Source organism: Bos indicus, chromosome 15 (genome assembly GCF_029378745.1).
Source record: "Bos indicus isolate NIAB-ARS_2022 breed Sahiwal x Tharparkar chromosome 15, NIAB-ARS_B.indTharparkar_mat_pri_1.0, whole genome shotgun sequence".
NCBI lineage: Eukaryota > Metazoa > Chordata > Mammalia > Artiodactyla > Bovidae > Bos > Bos indicus.
The window spans coordinates 31,255,449-31,281,104 of NC_091774.1; the positions used below are offsets into that span (position 1 = coordinate 31,255,449).

Consider the following 25,656-nt stretch of genomic DNA (forward strand, 5'->3'; position numbering starts at 1 on the left):
GGGTTGCTATTTCTTTCTCCCAGGGCTCTTCATGACCCAGGAATCGAACCCGCATCTCCTGCACTGGAGGCAGATTCTTTACCACTAATGTACTTGGGAAGCCCGCTCTACAAGAGAAGCTACCACAATGGGAAGTCCGTGCATTGCAACAAAGAGTAGCCCCCACTGACCACAGCAGAGAAAACCCTCGCACTGCAGTGAAGACCCAGCACACCTAATTGAAAAGAAAACACCCACAAAACTGTTTTTTAAAGAAGGTGCATCTAGGCTAGTCTGTCATAGACCTGACTAGACCTCATCCAGTCCATCTCTTCTCCCCAGGCACTTCCCACAGGGACCCAAAAGGGTGGGAGCCTTGGACTCATGGGAAGCAGTCAAGAGCCATGGAGAAAGGAGAGTCTCTTGGGCAAAAACACAGCCAGCATCTCTTAGGGGACTCTCAGCCTTGTTCATCTGAGTTAGCTGCCTGCCCCATTCCACTACTTGGAATGTATTTTTAGGATTGTTCACTAGCAATGTTTGTCAACCCTTTTATAGATCAGTTACAAAACAGAAACTCTTCCTCACTGCTCTGGAGAAGTATAGAAGGGGTGGGGGGGAGGGAGAAACAACCAAAAAAAAAAAAAAAAATCTTGCCTGTAATTGAAGGCAGGTTGGGAGATGTTCACGCTTTGAAATTCTCCTTCTTGTGAAATGTTTATGAAACACTTTCCACAAACGAGTTATGCAACTGGCCCTACAGCTTTGATCATTTTCATCGCCAGTGATATATTCATTAGTGTCGGGCTGTTTTCCCCCCAGGAGAGGGCCATGTGAAATGTCACAGGGAGGGGGCTAAGGCTAAGTACTCCAGCCCCATCAGATGGTTAATAAGGAGGTTCAAGTGTATGTGTGGACCACAGCATCACCTTTTCCATCACCTATCGTCTGTTCTCTCTCTTATCCCTGGAAAGTATGTAGTACTGTTTTGTAGAAAGAGTGCCAGGGGAGGGTCAGAGGACCATTCCCTTGTCAGGGTTTAGCCAGTGTCCTGTTGAATACCTTTACACTCATCTCTGAAGCACTCCTGGTCTCCATGAGATAGTAAGATACGCACTTGTCTTCAAAATTCCTGACTGGGAGGTGAAGCTAAGTAAGGAATGTTTGAAGGGTTTCCAATTCATCATAAAGGGCTCTCTCTTCCCAGGAAGAGACTATTTATTGCTTTCTATAGCAGGTGATGTCAGGGAGTTCGCTGGGGTTAGAAAAGATAATCACCCATGATACCTCTTTACCTCTCTGGTCACTACCCAAGACTCAGTGTAACACCTTTGCACAGCACAATGGGTGGAGAAGATCCTAAACTAACTAACTGTGTCCAATAGATGGACAGAGTGATCGATGGCCTTGACCGCGCCTTGACCTGGCAGAGCCCTTTGTGGTGGCTCACGTTCCCAGGGATCGGTCCATCGCAACAGGGCCTGGAGAATTAATCTACTGGCGTGAAAAGACGCTCCAAAGGGACCCTGCAGATGATCTGCACAGTTTCAGGGAGGCTGTGGGTTTGGTGGGGTTTTCACAAGTATGCGGGAAATTGGGTTTTCGTCCAATTTGCCTCTGGTTCTCACGTTATAAGTCAATGGGATCCAACAGAAGTCTCTCTATCTCATCGTTCCGACCCACAGCCAACACCCAGTTGCCTGGAAAGGTTCCAGTCTTTTCCATTTGACAGCCGTGAGAGGGATTTTGGGATTTGGAAGGGACTTGATTTCTTAGTTTCTTAGCCTCTGAACTCTCAGAGAGTAATCAGAGAAGTGTGCAGGGGGGTGGGAGGGGTGTGGGATCAGACAGAGTTGCTGCCGTGTCTCTCCTCCTCCTAGTCCAGTTCAGCTCTTTCTGAGACTCAGTGACCAAAGCGGAGATTTTAGAACTTGTCACAGGAAAAGTCTTCTGCTTTGCTGTCTTTCAAATTGGTTTGTTTAGGATTGCCTTCTTTGGGGTTCACCATCAGCAACTCATACCTAAGGGGTAGTAAATGATGAAAAATGAAAGAATAAGGTGTCGATAAAGCAAAAACTCAGAAGAGTAACACACGGAGTTGTCAGAACACCCCCAGGCTAACACCCAGGGGGATGTTTTGCTATCAGGAACCTCATTTTCAAAAGTGGGAGGTCGGCAGGGGCCTTGAAAGAGCATGGAGGGCAATTGATCCAGGAAGCAGATGAAAGGGTGCATTTTCTTTTATGATGGCGCTGGTTTCTGAAATTAAGTGTTGCAGGAAGACCTGGCACTGATTCTAACAGATAGCACTCAGGTTGGAGGCAAAGCACATGTTTTCAAGCTCTGTCATAGCTGCACCTTCTTATCTCCCCATTGCGCATAATGAGTCTATAAAGGAACCCTGCCACTTGCCTCCGAGCTGGAGCCCTGCCAAGCTGCCTGGGGTGGTTCCACCAGCGTGCTGTGAGCTCCGATTTTCCATGTTCTCCCTCCGTCTCCCTTCCTCCATCCTGTCTCACCTATCCCCACTGGGGATAAGGGATGCCCGGGAGCACGAGGGGGCTGCAAAAGAAGCATGTGGGGAAGGGAGGCTTTGCTTAAGTAAAATCTCCTCTCTGAGCAAAGCTTGAGCTTGGTGGTGATCTGAAATAAGTAGTTTATCATCTATTTTGAGCTTTCAAAAACCTGCTAACGAATGTTTCCCCGGAATCTAGGATGTGAAAACTCTAACTTCTGGGGGAAGAACTAGGACACTGGAGCTTCTTAGATGGAGATGCCAAGTATGGTGGGTGGGGAAAGCTGAAGGGCATTGAGGGTGGGGATGGAGGATATTCTGGAGAACACTCCTGGGGGGCAGTGCCTTTGAAGTTTTCTGGATGTCTAACTGTCTGCCCCCACAAGGCTGTTTTCTGACACTCTGACTTCCTCCTCTTTGCTTCCAAGTTTCTAGAATAGTCTCCTTAGGTGAGGAAGGAGAGGAAAGATGTATAAAGACTATCCCCAAAAGGACCGTCTTCTTATCACTTTTGGTACAAGCAGGGCTTCCTGGTGCTGTTTAGATCTGCTTTATCTAAGAGCGCTGTAGCAAGCTGGAGGAGCGAAAGAAAAATCATGTAGAATGGGGAAACCAAGTCTCACAGAGACGAAATGATTGCTCAAGGTTATGTTGTAAACTAGGGTCAAAGTTAGGACTAGAAACAGGTTCTAGCTCCCTGTTCGATGTTTTCCTCACTGTATCCCGATGCAGGATGGGGAGAGAGACTCTGTGTCTTTGATTCAGTTAACACGCATTGGGTTCCCACTAGGTACGAAGTACCATACTTAGGACGTGGGCTCCCCCCTTGGTCTGTGTCACTCAACAAGATCTTCCTAACTCTCCAACCACAGGGAGTTCTTTCTTTAGTGATCCAAAGCACCATTTTCCCACAGCAGTTGAGCACAAGTAGAGCTGTTAGTCTGAACCTTTGACTTGTGTTAAACTAATGCAGACAAGAAAGATTCCAGGATGTCAGTGATATTCCCAGCATAGACCAAGAAAATGGTTTCAGCCAAGATTCCTATGGACAAGAGCTTCCAGCCAAGCCATACCCGCCCGACACCAGCCCCCGCCCCCCCAATGTCTTTTATAAGGTTCTGTCTGGATCCCAAGCTCCCTGCTGTATTATATGAATTCAGAGTCCCTTGCATACTCTCTACCCACCCTCCACCCCCACAATGGACTTTTTGAAAGGCTGCAAGAGGGTAGTTGTTCTCAGGGTGGGAGAAGGGGTGGGCACAGGTAGAACTTCCTGCCCTGCCCTTGGACACCTGGAAAACCCACAGGTGGGTGGTTGGTGCTGCCACTGAAGGGTGGTAGAGGCTGGAGAGAGTGTGGAAACCACCACAGGCCCCTCAGGCTGCAACTTCAGCAGTGACTGTGAGGGAGCATGTCCCCACCTGTAGGGAGACAGGCAAGGTCTGTCACCCAAGCCGCATGGCTAAGGAAGCTGGCTGCCAAAGCAACTCAGCTTGCAGAGGGCAGGTTAGTGTAGAAAACATGGGGGAATGGAGGGAAGCTGGTTCCCAGACTTTGGGATTTTGTGGACCAGGAAAATAAAAAACAGACTATAAGGGAGATTGGAAAAGAACTGCCTTTTTCTTTTTTTAAAAAACTTTATAAAGTGCACTCTAAAGCCCATGCTCCACAACGAGAGGCCCGTGCACTACCTCTGGAGAGCAGCCCCTGCTCACCACAACCAGAGAAAAACCTGTGCAGCAGTGGGGACCCAGCTCAGCCGTAAATAAATAAAGAAAATGGAATAAAAATACCATTGAGGAGCACTATCATGTCCAAAAAGAAATCCTAACATGCCACCCCCAAGACAAAAAGAATATCATCTAACAATCTGAAAGAAATGTTTGAAGTCACTACAAAAATTCCTCATTTTTTGAGTTTTAGTGAGGAAGAACGTGTATTGCTGTACACACCAGCACAGGCCATGGTGTTCAGGAGCAATCAATCCAGGTGGACACCCCGTTGAGCACATTTACCCCTGAGAACCTCTCAACCTCTGTCCCTTACCAGCTGCCCTGACCTAAAGGACTCACACAGGCAGGAAAATCAAGTTGCAGCCCAACAGGCGCTGCGCGAGTTTTCTGACTCTTGGGGCTTGTTGAACATCTCCTGCCTTCGCCTTCTCCGAGTTTCCCCTTCCTTCTGCTTGAGGGGTCCTGAACTGATGCTTCTCCTTCCTGCCTCTGCTTACAGATTAAAACTGAGGACCTCAGCGACTCCCTGCAGCAGACTCTCTCTCATCGACCATGCCACCTGAGTCAAGGACCTGCCATGATGCCCGGAAATCAAATGTCTGGGGTAAATGCCAGCTCAAGTCGGGGAGCCCTAATAGTCTCAGTGGGCCAGTGAGTTTCAGGCGAGCCTCCTGCAAAATGCTTCACCTCTGGACCTGGCTCTCAGTGCATCCAGATTGGGCCAAAGAATCCCCTGCAGGGAAACTTCGATGTCTGAGGTGGGGCTAGGGTTACCAGACAGTCCTCAGAAAGATGAAGCCTGGCTACTTATGCAAAGAGGGAGGTCTCCACCCCTCTGGGAGAAAAAGCAGCCTGTCTTGCCAAAATGATAGGGCTCACAGCTATAGGGCTGGGGTCTGCCAGCCATATTCAGTGGAGCCCCACGATGACAGCTATGGTCACAGAGCACTTCTGTCCCCACTAAGCCCATTCTTCCTCCTCAAGAGTTTGTCAAGCTAGAAGGAATAAAGGGGCTCCTGAAATAGTAATGACAAATGTCTGAGAAGGCTGGATGTCCACAGGGTGAGTCCCTGATTTGATATGGATTCCCCCAGGGAAGAATGAGCCACCACTTCCCTGGAAATATTTAAGGATAGAATGTGCACTTATTCTTTCACTTCTTTTCAGCAAGGATTTACCAAGTCTTTTCTTTGTGCACAGACCTAAGCTCGGTCCTGTGGGGATCATAGACTCCCACGGGTCCAGATCACAGAGGACTCCCATGTCCCTGGATATTGGGACTGGTATTTCTCTTTGTGGGGGCTAATGGGAGGAACCCCAAGGGGAAATGGACTTTCTGTTTCATCAAAGCGTTTTTATTAAGAGCAAGCAACGGGCTTCTTCCCCCAGGAATGGTTTAGACCCTGGAAACGGCCAAGACGAAAATGGCTTTTAGTATAATCAAAGGGCATGAGATTAAAAAAAAAAAATGTGTACTGTGTGTCATTTCTAGGGTAAACCTCTGAGAGATGGGTAATACCCACAGTCTGTGTCCTCGGGGCATTATCAGTCTAGCTGGGAGACAGTTCTGACACACACGAAAGTTAAATAACAAGGCAAGGTTAAGTAACAACAGGCTGCGAGGCACGGCCTGACTGAGGACAGGCAGTGTATCAATAGCACCATTAACGGGGTAGCCGCTATGTGCCACATACAGGGACACACAGAGGCATAGGGCAAGCTCCCGGTGGATACCCCTGGGACAGACAGGCAGCGGGTGGATGGAGCCCACGCTCCCAGCTTGTAAATTCTATGATGTCTGTGTCGCCCTGCATAGGACATGGCCTCCCTCCACCCACTCCAGCAGCTCGTGCTGGTTCCCGGACACCTACAGTCTGTTTCCCAGTTCCTGCTATCTCAGAGCCAGCCTGGGCAGCAAGGTGAGAACCCTGGGGGTTTTCTATATAGACAAGGGCGGTAAAGGGCTGCTCCTGCCTGCTGGGACCCAAGTGTGGGGTGTGGGTGACCAACTCAGGTGCGCATGTGTGTGCTAAGTCACTTCAGTTGTGTCCAACTCTTGGCAACACTATGGAGAATCCATGGGATTCTCCAGGCAAGAATACTGGAGTGGGATGCAGCTTCCTTCTCCAGGGGAATCTTCCCCACCCAGGGGTTGAACCCGAGTCTTTTATGTCTCCTGCACTGGCAAGCGGGTTCTTTACCACTAGTGCTACATTAAGGTTGGTGGGTGACCAGCTTACCCTCTGGTATTAAGAGCGGCTTATCCAGCTCAAGGCCTGAAGAAGGGACCTGGTTTTGCCCTTCAGGTTGAGAATCCTTCTCCTCCTCCTTCTCCCATCTTCCTTAATTTCATGACCAGTTGAGAACGAAGGTAAAAGGTGGCAGAGCCGGGGCAGAGCAAGGAAGGAGGAGCTCTTTGGGAAACGCAGTCCCAATTCCTTGGAAACCTCCCCAGGACTCAGGATGTGGAAACAGACGCCCGCCCTCGGGGAGCTGGAATTCCATTTGTGTGGGGCGGCAGCGCCACCCACAGGCTATGCAGAGCATTGTCGGGTTTCCTCCCACAGGGAAGTTCCTCGCAGAGAACTTCTCGTTGGCCAAGAGCAAGCAGACTAGAATATTCACAGTAATAACTAACATTTCTTGAGCTTGATATGCCAGGAGTTCTGTGGAGGGATTTTTCTGACATCTTTAAAAATAACCTCGAATGGTAGGTGGACCTACTAGAAAGTTCCGTAAATTTCTTTTCTTCAGAAAACCCATTTTCTGAAAAATGGGTTTCAGAAACCCATTTTTTTGGCATTGCATGGTACTGCCTCGCTGTCTCCCACCTCCACCAACTAGAGCTGAAAGTGATGAAGTCTAAGCTTCTCTCCACTGTTCAAATCCCAAAGAGAGGCTTTGGAAATCCAGAACCCGACGAAAACGCAATCTTGCCTTCTGTCCTTACCACCTGCCCAGTAATAGGTATCCTTCGTTTCCAAGACATCTCAGAGTGTTATGATGATGATGAATGAGGACATAAGTGAATCTGTGAGTCTCTGCATTCACTAAACAGTGCACATCCTGTTCCTGGCATAGGAAAGGGAAGGTAACAGTTAATTCTATTTCTTTTGAAAAATGGCACTGTGAAACTGGCTCAGGCATATAACCAATGAGGCTAGTGTGTGACACAGAGAGAGAATACAGTTTAGTATTTAGAATCAGAAAAACTCATTGGTTTAAAAAAGTCATTTACTAGCTGAGTCTCCTTGAGAACCTTACCTGACCTCTCTGAGGTTCCTTTTTCTCCTCCCTAAAAATGGAATCATACTAAAACTCTGCCTCACAAGGTTACTGAGAGCTATTTGAAATAATGCATGTGAGAGGGCTTTGTACATTTCAAAATGCAGCGTAAATGTCAGATCACTGTTAGTACTCGTGCCTCTGACTCTCAGTACAGGGTTCTTTATAGCTTTCTTGCTTACGTATTTTTAAACTTTATTATTATTTAAAAAAAAAACATTTAATTTTGTGTTGGGATATAGCCAATTAACAATGTTATGATAGTTTCCAGTGAACAGTGAAGGGACTCAGCCGTACATACACATGTACCCATTCTCCCCTGAACTCCCCTCCCATCCAGGCTGCCACAAAACACTGAGCAGAGACCCTGTGCTATACAGTAGGTCCTTGTTAGGTGTCCATTTTAAATACAGGGGTGTGTACATGTCCATCCCAAACTCCCTAGCTGTCCCTTCCCCCCCATTATTCCTCCGGCAACCATAAGTTTGTTCTCTAAGCCAATGAGTCTCTTTCTGTTCTGTAAATAAGTTCATTTGTCTCGGGTAAATCATCTCTCTTCATATTCCATATGTAAAGAATGTCATAGGATATTTCTTCTCTATCTGACTTACTTCACTCAATATGACCGTCTCTAGGTCCGTCCATGTTGCTGCAAATTTGCCTATGTATTTTATTTTTCTTGCCTATGTATTTTAACAAGGAAAAATTAAGCCTCCAGGGTCTCTGTTGTCCCTAATCTGTTCTGGGTCACTGATGTAAAGCATCTCTTCATTCTGAAGAGTACAGTGGTCAGCCTCAGTAGGTGCTACACGTCAGTGACCCAGAACAGCTTAGGGACAACAGAGACCCCAAGGTTCTGCTCTGTGCTGAGTGCGTGGGGTGACCTGCCCCATCACATGCTTTGGTAGTCAGTTCCATTCCCGTAATGTGAGTAACAGTTCCTGGCTGTGGCTCTTCTTAGAGGGAGGCCATTGTCATGACCACCAACCAGGCAGAGCGCTTCATGGACAGTTTTCCTGGAGCAAGAAGGAGGAAGCAGACCTCAGGCAGTGTGAAGAAGCAGGTAGAGTCCATACCACCAGAGAGAGTTGCCAGAAGCTTGGCCTGGGCTCTTCCGTTCTCTCTCTTAGCCCTTCCTCCTAAGTGTACAATGTCTGGGTCCTGCCAAGAGCCTCTGGCACTTGTCTGCTGCCCTTTAGAGCTGTATCGCCCCATTCCTTTGACCTGGCATCTTTTCAGATGTGGCTAGGCCTCTCTAGCCATCCCAGCTACTTCTGCAGGCAAAACGAAAACCCTCAGCCCCAGCTTGAATTCTGAGTAGTCACCCCCCTCATTTCCTTCCCACCTTGGGTTTCTTCAGGCCTGGCTATCAGATCCCAGAGCTGGTTTCCTTGACCCTCCTCAGCCTTTGTACCACTCCAGGCAGGCAGGCAGGCAGGCAAGCAGAAGGACTGGTTTGGGGACTGCTGTTTACATCTGCTTATCCCCATGTCTGATTCGCCTCCACTTGTGTGTGGCAATCCTGACAGTGCTCGTGGGGGCCTCTCCTCAGGGCTCCAGGGCGGGGTTGGGGGGGTTAGGTAGCAGGGGGGTGGGGACACTTATTACGTAGAGCATGTCTTTCAGTTGGCCTGGATTTTAGGCGTTTGTTGTTTTGTTCTTCCCCTTTCACCCAGGTCTGCAGCCAAATCTTCTCCCCTTTCCGCAACAACAGAGCTCGCTCCTCCTTCCGCAGACGGGGCCTGGCCTCACATCCCAGGTAAACACGCGTACTCCTCCTCTCCCCTCTAGGAACCTCTCAGCTCTTGATGGAGTTAAGCTCCCTGGTTTCTCCTTTTGGGGAGAGTGAATAGCAAGGGATTGTCCCCATTGACGCAGAGGAGGAAATTCAAGCCACAGTCAGAGGAAATGAGTGACCCAGTGTCACTTGTGGAGCCAGAATTAGAAGCCAGAGATTCCAGCTCCTGGGCTAGCCTGCTCTGGACGCGCGCATTCCACTCCATCCCCGATCAGGCCCCTGCATCAGTGCTCTGCAGGGCTCAGCTAGCTTTCCAGACACACTAAAGTTACTGCCGCCCTCCTGGTACTCTCAAGACCCAAGGGGGAGACCAGAGAGCCACAGGCTTGATGTCAGGAGAACACCAAGACAAGGTCTCTCATCTCTGGGCCTCTCTTAAGAACCCACTCTTTGAGGGACTTCCCTGGTGGTCCAGGGAACTCTGCGCTTTCACTGCAGGGAGCACAGGTTTGATCCCTGGTCAGGAAACTGAGATTTCATGTGCCACGTGGCAGGGCCAAAAAAAAAATATATATATATATATATATATATATAATTGCTTTTCTAGATTGGCTTCTGTAGTGGACAGGTCCCTGGGTTGGGAAGACTGAGGTCTGCAAGAGGGCCCTTTGCAGAGCTGCCCTGGTGCCGCACAGCACCTGCTTGCCAGTGAGAAAAAAAGGCACCACTTCCTCTGGCCAGAGGCAGCCTCATACCAGGGAATGTGGCTTGGCCAGAGCAGCTGGAGTTACATCAGAGCTGCCACCCCTCCCCCTCATTAGCTGCCCCTGTGCAGTTAACCCCTACACCATTGCATGAGATGGCTCTGCAGAATCCGACGTGTAGAAGAGCTGGGAATGACTGCAGAGATCCTAATCCCTTCTCTGCGCTAAAATCCCCATGGATTGCCCCTGGCTTTACAGTGCTGGAGTCCACTGAACTTCTGGAAGAGCCGAGGGTGCCACCTAGTGGCTAATAGAAACGAGGACACCAGTGTCCTAAGCTCTCAGACCTCTTCCTTACTGCTAGCGGAATATCATCACCACAGACTTAGATCTGGAATAAATCTTAGAGGATTCTGAAGATCAACTCATGTGACTTAGAACACAAGAGCCGGGTGAGACCAGAAGCAGAAAGACTGGAAGATTATTAAGATCATCCTGAGGCAGCAGTAAAGAGACCTACTCAGAGTGGTAGCAGTAAGGGTAGAGGATGAGATGGTTGGACAGCATCACTGACTCAGTGGACATGAGTTTGAGCAAACTCCAAGAGACAGTGAAGGACAGGGAGGCCTGGTGTGCTGCAGTCCATGGGGTCGAAGAGTCAGACACGACTTAGTAACTCAACAACAGCAACGAGTAAGGGCAGAAAGGAGGGGCTGACAGAGGATGTGGGGGAAGCTGACTCAAAGCAGTTCTGCAGCTGATTGGATGTGAAGGTAGGACATGGGCTTTATCCTGAGGGTCTGGTCTGCGCCACCCAGTCTCCCACTAAAAAGGTTCAAAGCCTAATGGTTTCAAATCATTCTGTTCTAAAATAACCTCCCTCGAGGAAAAGAGTCCTTAACGTTTCTCTGGTCATCACAAGGTTGCCTGTGTGAATGGGAGGCCTGAAGAAAAGACTAAAGTTAACCCCAGGCTGGGAAAGGAGTAAACTGGAAAGGAAGATAAAAGAGTGGACTTAGGCCACTTCATCCACATGGGGAGCAGCACAGCCGTTGCCCTGGATATAAGCCCCTTAGGACCCCAAGCCTGGGCTCCATGCCTTTTTCACGGACGAGCTCGATTTACTCCTGACCCCAATAGGCATAAATTGGATTCCAGGTATAAGAGTCTGTTCTATGAACATAAACTAAAGAAAGAACATCTCCTGGCAACCATGAATGCGATCAAGGGGCACTTGGATAGTAGTGGAATACCTTTGATTTTAAAAAAAAGAAAAGCAGAAAGCAAAATATTCTCATGAAAGAAAACGATGGGTTAGAAAGTAAAATGGTGGTCACGAGAGTCTGGAATTTTATGGGAATTCCATTAACATAATGAGTCTCAGATGCCCACTGTTATCTTCAGCTAATGCCTGTTGAACACCTCAGTCACTTTGCTTTGTGGAAAAGAACAGACGAGACAAACAACCTTCTCCTTATCCCATTTTGAGATTTGTTTTGGGGATCTTTGTAGACAACCCTGCTAGCTCCTTTTACGGTGGAAAACTGAAAGGAGGAAGTTACCTGCTCAGAGTCAAACTGAGTCATAGGCTAAAGCCCAGAAAGGCCACCGCCCTGTCCCACACTCCTGTTTCTGCCCTAGCCGCTCCTGCTGGTCCCTTCGCGTCGTTGTTGTTTAGTCGCTAAGCCATGTCTGAGCGACCTCATGGACTGTAGCCCGCCAGGCTCCTCTGTCCGTGGGATTTCCCAGGCAAGTATACTGGAGTGGGTTGCCATTTCCTTCTCTAGGGAATCTTCCCAACCCAGGGATCAAACCTGCATCTCCTGCATTGGCAGGGATTCTTTACCATTGAGCCACCAGGGAAGCCCAGTCCCTTCACAGAAACTCCAATTTCCACTTCCAAACACTGACATAATAGGAATCTAACCTATTAGCCTCTAAGCAGGGCTTTAGTGCAAAAAGCTCAGAGAATGCCATTTCATCTGTTGACTGTTTGTGGGTGAGCTTGGTGTGTGTCTCCTCTTAGGCAGTTGGGCGCCCTGGGCTACCAGGATCTTCTTTAGAACCCCATCTGGAAGCATCTCAGCATCTCCCTGTGCCCAAGCATCTCCCCAGTGCTGGAGGAGCTGACGAGCCCAGTGACCTAGAGGAGCTGGAGAAGTTTGCCAAGACCTTCAAGCAGAGGCGCATTAAGCTGGGCTTCACACAGGTTTGGTTTGGGACTGAGGAGGTGAAGAACTTGGGCTGAGTAGAGACTGGACTTCCTAAGTGTAGGTTTAAGAGCACCTCAAGCTCATGGTGTTCGGGGCAAACCCATTGTGCCCCTGTGTCCCCTAGCAATGGGGCACAGTTGCCATTGGTAGGGAAGCCGGGAACCCTGCTGATGGAGGGGGCAAGGAATGAGAGCCAGGCCAGAGGCAAGGCACACACCACTCAGAGTCTAAGGAGAGAAGTAACCAGGTTTCCATCTTAGAGGAAGAAACCTGGAAGGGAGCCAGGGTGATGGGTGGGAGCTCAAAAGGTGTGGCGAGGAGCTAGGATGGTGGGGGATGTGGACAAAGGGGAGAAGGGACCTGTCAATCAAGTTCCTCCCTCTCCACCCCCACGTGCAGGGCGATGTGGGTCTGGCCATGGGAAAGCTGTATGGTAATGACTTCAGCCAGACAACTATCTCACGATTTGAGGCCCTCAATCTGAGCTTCAAGAACATGTGCAAGCTCAAGCCGCTGCTGGAGAAGTGGCTGAACGATGCAGGTAGGCCTTGAGGACGTGAAGATGGATGGTGGCTTAGAGCAGTGGTCCTCAACCTTTTAGGCTCCAGGGACTGGTTTTCATGGAGGACAATTTTTTCACAGACCCAGGGTTGGGGAGTGGTTTTGGCATGATTCAAGCGCATTACATGTATTGTGCACTCTATGTCTATTATGATTACATCAGCTCCACCTCAGATCATCAGGCATTAGATCCCAGAGGTGGGGGACCCCTGCCTTCGAAGGTCTGCAGAAAGGGGCTGGTGACTGATCTATGCTGGGGCTTTCAGTGGTCAACACACAGGGCCCTTTCCTCTCCTCCTGAGTCTGGAACCAACAGAAAAATAAGACACCGGGGACAGGACCTGCCTGGCCTCACCATAGGACTGCTCACCAGAGACAAAGGTGGGGTCTCCAGAGCCAACACACCCAGACTACGGTCTGGACTGGGTCTAGAGCAGGGGCATAGGGAAGGGGGCTCTCCAGGGTCTCATGGCCGGGAGGAGGAGGCAACAGGCACAACAAAAGATCTTTATCTGGCTAATCCTTGAGTAGGTTTTCAGAGGCCAGCAAGTTACTTGGGAAAGCGTTCCAGCAGGAGTGGGGTTTGCAAGAGGATTCAGTCAGGCGTGGTGGCCACGGAGGCAATTCCAGGAGGCCCAGGGTATAAGCCAGGGGCAAAACATTTGGAATAATGAATGGAAGAGTTTGGTGTCAGGGAACAGTGTGGGATAGGGTTCTTAACCACAGCATTAGCAGTATCTATGGAGAAGGCAATGGCACCCCACTCCAGTACTCTTGCCTGGAAAATCCCATGGACGGAGGAGCCTGGTAGGCTGCAGTCCATGGGGTCACTCAGAGTGGGACACGACTGAGCGACTTCACTTTCACTTTTCACTTTCATGCACTGGAGAAGGAAATGGCAACCCACTCCAGTGTTCTTGCCTGGAGAATCCCAGGGATGGGGGAGCCTGGTGGGCTGCCGTCTCTGGGGTCGCACAGAGTCGGACACGACTGAAGCGACTTAGCAGCAGCAGCAGCAGCAGTATCTTGGGACAGACAGTACTTTTTCATGGAAGCTGCCCCATGAATTATAGGCTATTTAGCAGCATCCTTGGTCTCTACACACTAGATGCCCGCCCCCTGTTGTAACACCCAAAATGCCACAAGATAGTGCCAGACGTCCCTGGGGGAAGGATGGGGGTAGTACAAAGTCATCCCAGGGTGAAGAGAAGAGCCAGTGGTGGGGCTGGGCTCTAGTCTGTAGATACTGTGGGTTAATGGTTACTATGGGGCTTCCCTGGTGGCTCAGATGGTAAAGATTCTGCCTGCAACGCAGGAGACCCGGGTTTGATCCCTGGGTCAATACCCTGGAGAAGGGAATGGCAACCCACTCCAGTATTCTTACCTGGAGAATCCCATGGACAGAGGAGCCTGGCAGGTTACAGTCCATGGTGTCACAAGAAGTCAGACATGACTGAGTGACTAACACTTCACTTCCCAGTGGTTACTAAGGATAAAGAGGAGAGTGGGAGATGGGCAGCCAAGGATGGGACCCTCTCGGAAGTCCTTCCACATGGAAACAAGGGAGTGGGTAAGGAAGCCTCCCCACCAGGCTGTCCCTTTGGCAGGTTTTACTGGAGCGCTGAACTGAGAGAGATGACCAGAGAGTCTTAGGATCTTTGGGAAAGGACCTTGTAGATCTCTTCTGGCATGACTCCCCGTCTGCGCCTGAATGCTTCTGGAGGGCCCTCCCAGTTGACCCCTCACACCACCTCAGCTGCAGCACTCATGCTGCAAAGGAAGTGGCCTCACACCAGCCTCTGGCCTCCAAGGGCCATTGCTTTTAGCTCAAAACCCCAGTTCCCATTTCCCTCAGGATTCACATCCAGGCCTCCTTGTAAAAGACAGACCTGTGAGTGCCACTGCCCTCACCCACTCACACCCACACATGCCGCTGATGTCTGGGTGTCCCTGAACCATGACCGCAAATGCTGGAGGCACCGAGGTGGGAGGCGTGGAGGACCTTTGCCCGGAGCAGCGAGGAGAAGCAGGATTCTCAGGCTGTTCATGCTCCCCTGCGAGGGGTGGGGCCGCGGACCTGCTGGGAGAGGGTCATGGGACCTCAAGTCCAGGGAGACAGAGCCTGTACCGTCTGCCTTCCCCTCTCTGAGCCTCCTCTCCTCTCCCGCTCCACACAGAATCCTCCCCGTCGGACCCCTCGATGAGCACCCCCAACTCTTACCCCGCCCTCAGCGAGGTGTTCGGGAGGAAGAGGAAGAAGCGGACCAGCATTGAGACCAACATCCGTCTGACTCTGGAGAAGAGATTTCAAGATGTGAGCAGATCTTTGGGGTGGGGGCAGGTGGGCTGACTTGCACAGGAGGGTGAGCATACACGCACACATCCTTGGGCACCACCCCCGAGCCCCCAACACCTGCCCTGGGAAAGGGTCAGAAACAGAGACCTGCTCCTTCTCCAGGTGCTTGAGTGACAGGCTGGGCTCCAGAAACTTCCTCCCCCACAGACCCTGCTGGCTCTGACCTCTATTTGGTACCCATGATCCCTTGAGCCGAGAGATTTAGACTAGGATCTAGAATCCTAGTGGAGAGGATTGTATCTGTATCCAGTTGAGATAAAGGAAGCAAAGCCAGGACATTGTGTATATATTCTTTATCTTCCTCACATTGCTTTGTATTTTTCAAATTATATACGTAAAATAAATACTCATTGTAAAGAATTTGGAAAATGCAGGGAAGTAGGAAAAAAAATTCACCACCAAATGTCATCTATGTATGTCCCTCTGTTTCTTTCTTTGGCATACACTTGCTTCTCTGCTGGCTCAGATGGTAAAGAATCTGCCTGCAATGCAGGAGACCTGGGTTCGATCCCTGGGTCGGGAAGATCCCCTGCAGAAGGAGATGGCAACCCACTCCAGTATTGTTGCCTGGAGAATCCCATGGACAGAGGAGCCTGACAGGCTACAGTCCAGGGAGTTGTAAAGAATCGGACATGACTGAGCAACTAACACTTTCACTTCACATACACTTAAATATTTGTGATCGTATTACATACACACATTGTTTGGGACTTGCAGCAAAAGTGTACTCTGGAGTCAATATGTGGAAGCTAATAATACCAGTTATGTGCCCCATGGGAGCCGGGGAAGAGACGAGGGATAAACATGTGTGGCCTAAAGAGCCTTTAATCAGGGTCCCTTAGGGACCGGCCTCCGGAGTTTCCATCCACACCGCTCAGGTCCCTCAAGGATGTACCCGTGGCCTAGTTCTGCCTCGCAGGCCCCAGGCCTCCAGGACTGTGGCCTCCCCAGCAGATTCCCCCATGCATGTGACTGAGGACTTGATGGCTGCATCCTGCTGGCAGGATGATAAGAGTTGGCTTTTCCTTTTGCTGAAGTTTCTCAGAGTAGCAAGAGTAAGGGAGGCTGTAGAAAGGAGAGAAAGGGGGCTAAGATCAAAGATTGAGTTGGGGGTGGAAGCGGTCAAAACAAAGGAGTGATGGATATATATATATATTTGAGTATGTATACAAATGTATGTGCTTCCCTGATGGCTCAGTGGGAAAGAATCCACCTGCCAATGCAGGAGATATAGAGATGTAGGTTCAGTCCCTGGGTTGGGAAGATCCCATGGAGAAGGAAATGGTAACCCACTGCAGTACTCTTACCTGGGAAATCCCATGGACAGAAGAGCCTGGCAGGCTACAGTCCATGGAGCCGCAGAGAGTCAGACACGACTTATCGACTCACACACACACATGCTTATCTCCTCTGAAGTCTTGATGAGTCCACGTGTTTTAACTAGCATTTCCTATTCTGAGGTAAGCAGGAAGAAACCAGCTGAGAGAAGTTTTCCTCAGATTATGAGGAAAGAGGGGAACATGGGTTCTGGGGATTCAGCCTGCCCCACCAAGCTCATCAGCTTCTTTATTCAGAACTTCTCCTGGATAAGAAGTGAGAGGAGAGCCTCCACCCTATGTCAGGCCCTGCACTTGGCAGTTGACACACATTTTCTCCTTCAGTCTCCACAATAATCCTATACAGTAGTCATTATTACTCTCCTTTCATAGATGGTTCTGGAGAAGGCAGTGGCACCCCACTCCAGTACGCTTGCCTGGAAAATCCCATGGACGGAGGAGCCTGGTGGGCTGCAGTCCATGGGGTTGCTAGGAGTCGGACACAACTGAGCGACTCCACTTTCACTTTTCACTTTCATGCGTTGGAGAAGGAAATGGCAACCCACTCCAGTGTTCTTGCCTGGAGAATCCCAGGGACAGAGGAGCCTGGTGGACTACCGTCTATGGGGTCTCGCAGAGTCGGACACGACTGAAGTGACTTAGCTTAGCTTTTCATAGATGGTAAGACTGAGGCTCAGAGAGGTTGGGAAAGTTTCCTGAGGCCACAGAGTAAGGGCTAAAACCACTATTCCATCTTAGGTCTGATTCTAAAGCTTTTGCTCCATCTAATTGTTCTATCCTGCTTCCTGGAACATCTCTCCCCCACCTTCGATTCTTGGTCCTGTTCCCTTCTCCTCCTGATGGCTCTGTCCCTTTGGTTTCTGTAGAACCCCAAACCCAGCTCTGAGGAGATCTCCATGATTGCAGAGCAGTTGTCCATGGAGAAGGAGGTGGTGAGGGTCTGGTTCTGCAACCGACGACAAAAGGAGAAGCGAATCAACTGCCCTGTGGCCACACCCATCAAATCACCCATGTACAGTTCCCGGCTGGTGAGTGGCCAGGAGCCAAACTGCCTGCCAAGCACTGGGGGAGATGAAGCCTGGAGGCCAAGAATCTTCCCCATCCTAAGGAAGATGGGGTGGGGGAGTATGGAGTAAATAAATAAGCAAAGAGATACTACATATCAAATATATATAATATAAAGTAAAGAAGAATAAGGAGATAGAATGTGATGGTAAGGAGCTGGTGTTTCAGTAGAGGGGTGAGAGAAGGCCTCTCTGATAAAGTGAGATTTTATCAGGGATCTAAGTATTGAAAGGGAATGAAATATAAATATCTGGAGGAAAGAGTTGTTCCAGGTAGTGGGACCAGAAAATGAGAAGAGCTGGCATGTTTGAGGAACAGCACGGAAGCCAGTGTCACCAGGGCAGAGCAAGGAAGGTGGTGAGGAGCGGGAGATGAAGTCAGAGAAGTAACAGGAACCCATTCACTAAGGAAAGGTCTTAGAGGCCATCAAAAGGACCCTGGCCTTCATCTTAAGTGAAATAAGATACCACTAGAGAGCTGCCACGGGCTGCCATTTGGAGATTAATCTGTGTGGAAGCAGGATACCACTTGAGAAAGTTACAACAATCAAGCTTCGAGGGGTGGAAGCTTGGGCTAGGGTGGAGGGCATGGTGGGGGGAGACGTGGTTGGACTCTAAATGGATTTCCACCATGAAGCCAACAACGTGTGCTGTTAGCTCAGACAGGAAGTACGAAAAACGAGGCCAAGATGACCTCAACGGTTCTGACCTGAGCAACACATTGGCAGGTGTTGCCATTTTTTGAGATTATAAAGACTGTAGAGGAACAGGTTTGAAGGGTGGGGAGGTGAGCAGAGAATTTAGAGCTGGTTATATTAGACTTAACATCCTAGGCATCCAAGAGAAAGTGTCAAGTAGATGGTTATATCTAGGAATCTAGAATGCAAGGTGAGAAGTCAGGGCTGGGAGTGATTTGAAGTTCAGGCAGACTGGGAGGCCTGGAGGGTAGAAAATATCTTCTCCATCCCTGGGATTGGTGAAGGTTGAAGATTAAGGGAGGTGGGGATAATGGTGTTGTCCCCATGTTTCTAGCACTCAAGGGTGGCTGAAATCCAGCCTCGTCCTGGCATATTTCATAAACGCATACTATTGTTTATTCTTTCACCAAACATTGATCAACCATCTACTATGTATTGTTCTTTGTACCAAGTGCTGGGGATACACAAATAAATAATATTTGTCCCCTGTCCCGGAGGACCTCACTGCCTAGCAGAGGAGACAGACAAATAATCAAATGGCAGACAACACGATGGTTTCTCTCAGAGAATTTAGGAGTAGCAGCTAACAAAGCCTCGGGAGGTGGTGGTTAGGGAAGGCTTCCCCAAGGAGATAATTAATGCCTGAGCTGAGTCTAAAAAGACAAGAAGGAGTGAAGAGGCAAGTAAGTGTGTAGCGGGTAGAGTTCCCAGAGGAGAAAGTAGAAGAACCATGGTGCAGTGGTGGGAAGCAGGGTGAAGAGGGCACGGAACAGCAGGTGGTTCCATGGGGAGGACTGTTGACAGATAAGACTGCATAGATCAGCAAGGGCCAGATGGAAGGGATTGTGGGCAGGGGTAAGGGAGGTGAAGGCTTGGGGAATTGCTGACGGATTTGAAGCAGGGCACTGGCATGATCAAATTTGCTTTTTAGAACCATCACTCTGACTGCAGTCATAGAGGGTGGCTTGAGAGGCACCAGGCTTGGTTTCAGAGATGAGTTAGATGTGACCGCAGTTATCCAGTAAAGATAGGATGAGGGCCGAAGCAAAGCCATTTGGTTAGATGAGGGGCATGGGAGAGATTCAGGAGATAATTAGAAGGTAGAATTATTAGGTCTTGGTTAATAGCTTGAAAACTGGGTGGGGGCAGGGAGAACCATAAAGGGAAGAGAGTACTCTGGGATGCCTCTCTGCATTCAGGCCAGACTGACTGGGTAGAAGCTGGTGCCGATGATGGAACAATTATACGTAGGGGAGGAGCTGGCTTAGGAGTAGGAAAAAATTATTTCAGTTCCTTTTGTTTTTTTTCATCTGGCTGTGCTGAGTCTTAGTTGCTGCATGTGGAATCTAGTTCCCTAACCAGAGATCAAACCTGGGGCCCCTTGCATTGGGAGCACAGAGTCTTAGCCACCGGATCTCCAAAGAAGTCCCATTTTAGTTCTTTACACCATTATGATATACAGTAAGGCCTATGGGTCACCCAAGTAGGAAAGTCCCCGGGCACTTGGAATAATGGGTCTGGAGTTCAGAAGGAAAAGCCAGGATAGAGAAGTGAGCTGGGGAGTCATAAGCACACAGGTGGTGGTTGGCATCCTGGGTCAGGAGGGTCTCACCTGTTTAATTTGTACAGAAGAAGCAAAGAAGAAAATTGAAATCCCAACCCTGGGAAACACCAGCATTTGAGGGCTGGGCAAAGGAAGAGGACCAAGGGGAGAAAATAAGAAGGTGGAGCCAGAAAAGGCAAGAAATTGCAATGAAGTGGGTGAAGCAGCTGTAAGGAGCCCTGAAGGATTGCCGTGGGAACACCGATGAAAGACCCCCAAATCAGGATGGGATGCAGGAGGGCTGACTCCCTAATTTGTTTGGAGAACAGGTTGGGAATTCATAAAAAGAACAGCATAGCAGAAGGAATAGTCTGTGAGAGGCATTGAATTCTAAAACAACATGATGCATCTGGGGAACCACAAGCTTTTTGTTCTGGCTGGAGCTAAGGGTTTAGGCCTAAGACAGGAGGTTGATGAGAGCTGGATCATGGTGGGCCATGGATGCTAAATTACCCTCGAAGCTATGAGGAGCCATTGACAATTTGAAGTTGGAGACAATATGATGTTCATTGACCATTCATTTCTTAAATATTTATTGAGCACACACTATTTGGCCCTGAGATGTGGCAGTGCACAGGATCGTTATTGGTGATCTCTGCTTAGAGTCTAGCAAGGAAAACAGACATTAAACAGAATGCAATTTGTGATGAAGCCTCCAGAGAAGGCGTGTGGGTATTTGAGGGACCAAACCTAGTCCAGGTATCAGGGACTTCTCTTTGGAATGATGGTCAAGTTGATGGCAGAAGAAAGAGTAGACTCGAATGGGGTAAAGGTCTGAGTTAGAGGTGGGGAAGGGGAGCAGGATGGCGGGGCAGAGGGAGTGTTGGGAAGAACATTCTCTGCAGATGAAACAGTGTGGGCAAAGGCCCTGAGGCTGGGGCGGGCAGGGAGAGGAAGCACAGAAGGTTGGAATGGAACACAGGGAGGGAGACTGTGTGAATGAGGAGGCTGGAGCAGTAGGCGGGCTAGATCCTGTAGGGCACTGTAGGCCACGTGAAGGAAACCGAACCATGCCATGAGAGATTTGGAATCCTTAAAGATGGGGCTTTGTCTAGAATAGTTGGGAGGTAGCTATCACCTCAGTTCAAACCGAGCTGGGGACACCAATGTGGAGAAAAGAAGTGGGAGGCATGGAAGAGCCATAAAGGAGCATGATGCATTCTCATCGTGCATTGGATACTGAGCACCTGCCAAGTTCTGGGTGCTGCAGCAGACACTGAGGATCCAGCAGGGGACCACACAAGCATCACACTCCCCTCATGAAGTCTCCAGCCTAGTCAGGGAGAAAGATGTTAAATAAATAGTCACATTAATACTTGCAGTCAATGCTAAAGGAAAACAACCCTGAATATTCATTGGAAGGACTGATGCTGAAGTTCCAATAATTTGACCACGTGATGCAAAGAGCAGACTTATTGGAAAAGACCCTGATGCTGGGAAAGGTTGAAGGCAGGAGGAGAATCGGGTAGCTGAGGATGAGATGGTTGCATGGCATCACTGACTCAATGGACATGAATCTGAGCAAACTCTAGGAGATAGTGAAGGACAGAGGAGCCTGGCACGCTGCAGTCCATGTGGTCGCAAAGAGTCGGACTCAACTGAGCGACTAAACAGGAACAACAATACTTGTGGCGTCCTGAAGGAAGAGGGTAGAGAAAATGCTCTAATTCGGTCTTCTTGGGTCTCACTGGAACATTGTCCTTGGGACTGGGACATAGTTTCTTCTACTTCTGGTGTGAAATAATCTCCAAGATATACTGTTAAGCAAAACAAAAAAAAAGAAGAAGAAGAAGAAGAAAGAAAGCAAAAAAGGCAAAATTATTCAGAGCAGTGTGGGCAGAATGCTACTATTTATATAAAAACTTAAAGGGAGAGCCATATCTCTGCTTGCACATGTACAGCCTGTCTCCAGATAGAAGAGAAGAAGCTGGTTGCAGTGACTAAATAATTATTTATTTAAAAACAACAACAAATGGCTTGGGGTGTGGCAGCAAGGGGTGGGTGGAGGAAAAGAGGGAGGGAGATTATTGATAGCATCTCTCACCACGCTGCCCCACACCTGTCTCCACCCTTCGTGGGCCCCCAGCCTACTAAAGAGGCTCCTTGTGAAAGGGTAGGTCAATGAAAGCAGCAGAACCATTGCTGATTGATTAGGAAACGAGTACATGCTGAATCCTGTCGGCATGGGATGTTCCAAACTAGGGGAGGGCAGGGGTGGCCAGTCGCAGCTCCCTGAGCAGAACCTCCCTACGAGGTCCTGGGTGGAGGCTGATCCGAGTGTCCCAGGACAGCATGAGAAGATGAAGGGGGAGGAAAAGTATGCCGAGTTCAGCTCCAGTGAAGAGATAAACAGCAGCTCAAGACATACAAGAGTTGACAGCTTCTGCAGGAAGGCAGGGAACTAACATTTAACAAGCCAGGTACTCTTTGCCAGGCATTGAGTTAGAAGCTTAATGGACATTATTTCATTAAACTTAATTAAAAGAAAATATGAGGGAGGTGTTACTGTTGTTTTACGGATGAGAAAACCAAATCTCAGCAGGGTTAAGTAACGTGCCCCAGCTACACAGACAGTGGTGGAGCCAGGCCTCACTCCCAGATCTGTTGGGCCCCTGTGTCTATTTAGGATGGTAATACTGAGGGTAGGGATTCCTGGACTGTGTGGGAAGGTTAAGCTACAGTACCTTAGGTCCCTTCCCAGCCCAGAGTTGATGATGCTGTGAGGTCTCCAGGGCGAGATGCAAAGCTTCAGAGACCTCACACAGTTCGTCTCCTCCAGGGACCTCTGGAGAGTGGATGGTCCACTCATGCATCAAGATGCGAAGCCTGTGTCAGGATGGTTAGGGCTGAGCTCTTCTGCCCAAGCAAGTGCAGGGGTCTTAAAAATAAAACACAAGCATTTCCATTATTCTTTTTTTAATGTTTATTTATTGGGCTGCATTAGCTCTTAGTTCCAGCATGCAGGGTCTTCATTGATCATGTGGGATCTTTGAGGCAGTGTGAGGGCTCAGTAGGCGCAGCATGTGGGCTTAGCTGCCCCATGGCATATCAGTTCCCCAACCAGGGATCAAACCTGCATCCTCTGCAATGGAAGGTGGATTCTTAACCACTGGACCCCCAGGGAAGTCCCCACAGGGGTCTTTTAAGAAGGAAGAAGAAGGGACCGGAAATAAAGCAGCCATCCCGCAGTGTCGGCCACAAGGGCATCCTGGAGGCATGCTCCTCTCCTCACCAGAGCATCTGAGCAAGGCCTCTTTGGTCTGGCAGTGCCCAGGCAGCCTTGCCAGGGGTCACACTGCAGAGAGGCCCTGGCCTGAGGTCCGCAGGGAGTGGTAGGAGCAGGGCAGAGCTGGAGCTGTGTGGTGTACATGGTCCAGAGCCTTTCCTGTGACACAGAGCACAGGGCATTGGTTTGGGATTAGGAAACCATCCAGGAAGTGGAGCCCTAATCTCTGTGGAGTCTACGGCCTAGCACCCTGGGAGAAGCTACAGAAGATGGACACGGAAATGGAAGAGAATGTTTACAAGCTTCTCTCACCTTTCAGGTGTCTCCCTCTGGATCTCTGGGCCCCCTCTCTGTCCCTCCAGTCCACAGCACCATGCCTGGAACAGGTGAGCTCTAAAAATAAGGTCTACTAGCATTCTTTTTGGAGAAGGCAATGGCAACCCACTCCAGTACTCTTGCCTGGAAAATCCTATGGACGGAGGAGCCTGGTAGGCTGCAGTCCATGGGGTCATGAAGAGTCAGACACTTACTGTGTGACTTCACTTTCACTCATTGGAGAAGGAAATGGCAACCCACTCCAGTGTTCTTGCCTGGAGAATCCCAGGGACAGTGGAGCCTAGTGGGCTGCCATCTGTGGGGTCGCACAGAGTCGGACACGACTGAAGCAACTTAGCAGCAGCAGCGGCAGCAGCAGCATTCTTTTAGATAATGGGATAACAGAACTGCAAGATATTGACCTAAGTCAGTTCAGTTCAGTTGCTCAATCATGTACGACTCTTTGCAACCCCATGGACTGCAGCACGCCAGGCTTCCCTGTCCATCACCAACTCCCGAAGCTTACTCAAACTCATGTCATTCGAGTCGGTGATGCCATCCATCTCATCCTCAGCATTCCCAAAATGTGTTTCAGAAGATGTTAACATTTTTTCTAGGAGGAAAAGTCTTCCATGATCAAGTAAGTTTGGGGAATGCTGAGTAGGTAAAGTTTGAGCAAGTGTTTTTGTTTTAATTGCTGCACTTCTCGGCCCACTTTATGTACAAATGCCTTATACATAAAAATGAGCTGAACAGAAGGCAGGGTTTTCTAAACCAATTTTCTACAGAACTCTATTTTTCAAAAAGTATTTCAAAGAATTAGATAGGGTGACCATATGTCTGGATTTGCCCAGGACAGCCCCAGTATCTGATGATCCCCTGTGATGATGTCATTATCAATACCAATGTCTTCGACCCTTCAAAGCATCTTAGCTTGGAGGATGAAATCTATGTCACCTTATCCATGGAATGCTGTTTGGGAAACCCAAATACAGGAGTTCAGTTTTATCCAGATTTGCCATATTACAGAGGTCACAAAGAGGTTTCAGGGAAGTGAAGCAAGTTGCCACAGGCCACAGAGCTCTTTAGTGGATGGCTGGGACTCCTCCCGTGCTCTTTCTGGAAGACCACGTACCATGTGGAGATGGGAACCCCAGAGAGGCTGGCCATCTTGACCTGTGCTCTCAGCTTCTCTTTTCCTCCCCGAGCATTCTTCCTTCTCTCCTCCTCGCTTCCCTCCCAAAGCTCTGGTTCTCTTTCTTATCCTGCCCCTGGGTCCCAGGCTGGATATACCCAGCCCAGGGTGTGCCCTTGGAATGGGATGGTTTTGGCATCCATCCTTCCTGTGTTTTGCAAGTCTTGGACTTGTGGAACCAGCCATGCCACTCTCAGGGCCTGGGCTAAGGAGAAGTGTGTACGATGAGGGCCCCCTGGGGCTGGGTGTTGATGCTACCATGATAGGAGGTGGGCAGATGGGTGGAGGCGGGAGTGGAGTAGGGAGAAGGTGAGACCCCTTGGGGGATACGTGCCTGAAGGTCATGAGGTCCCTGGAGCCAGCCTCATTAATTCCCCCTTGTTTCTGCCTCTCCTCGTGCTCAGTAACGTCATCCTGTTCCCCTGGGAACAACAGCAGGCCATCTTCTCCAGGCTCAGGACTCCAGGCCAGCAGCCCCACTGCATCTCAGAATAACTCCAAAGCGGCCGTGAACTCCTCCTCCAGTTTTAACTCTTCAGGGTAAGGTGGAGGGAAGAGCACCAAGACACCTCTGCCAGGGCCAAGGGACATGTGAGAAGCTGCGTCTGAGGGTCAACACCTTGGGGAAGAAGGCTTGTCACAGGGGAGGCAGGGAGAGGGCGGGGTGGTGAGCCAGACTGGACTCTGTCCCTTGGGAGTGGGATTTAAAAGAGAAGCCTCAGCCAGTGCTGGCAAGGAGCTGATGTCAACAGAGCCAAAATTTCCATCCTCTCTGGGAGGGTGGAAATTTCCAAACACTCCTGTCGGAAAGGGACAGGTCCTTCCCTGAGCTTCGGAGAACTCCCTTTCACGCCAGTTCCAGCTGCAGTGGGGACGTTCTGCCCCGAGCCTGAGCTTCCCTGTGTAGCTGACGCCCTGGGAGAGGGGAAGGGTGCTCCATCCTAACCTTGTGCTCCCACCCAGGATGCAGTGACAGAAGCAGCCTCCAGAGCCTTGATGCAAAGATTCTCCTCTAAAAAGTGTTCCCAGAGTGGATGCCTCAAGAGGTTTCTTCCCCAGTTCAGAACAAAACAAGAGATTTGCAAATCAGGCAATTAAAGACCTGAGCTTGTTTGAAGAAATGAACCTGTTTGT

General features: G+C 49.5%; 1 protein-coding gene across 1 annotated transcript in view; it reads left to right on the forward strand.

The window, feature by feature from the left end:
• POU2F3 (POU class 2 homeobox 3) overlaps positions 1-25,656 on the forward strand; it is an 84,442-nt gene that overhangs the window by 53,960 nt on the left and 4,826 nt on the right. The window contains exons 3-11 of the mRNA XM_019975884.2: positions 4,727-4,831; positions 6,044-6,146; positions 9,189-9,271; positions 11,981-12,163; positions 12,567-12,708; positions 14,906-15,042; positions 17,288-17,449; positions 23,332-23,398; positions 24,927-25,062. Of these exons, the coding sequence (XP_019831443.2) occupies positions 4,727-4,831; positions 6,044-6,146; positions 9,189-9,271; positions 11,981-12,163; positions 12,567-12,708; positions 14,906-15,042; positions 17,288-17,449; positions 23,332-23,398; positions 24,927-25,062 (1,118 nt within the window). The remainder of the gene's footprint in view (positions 1-4,726; positions 4,832-6,043; positions 6,147-9,188; positions 9,272-11,980; positions 12,164-12,566; positions 12,709-14,905; positions 15,043-17,287; positions 17,450-23,331; positions 23,399-24,926; positions 25,063-25,656) is intronic.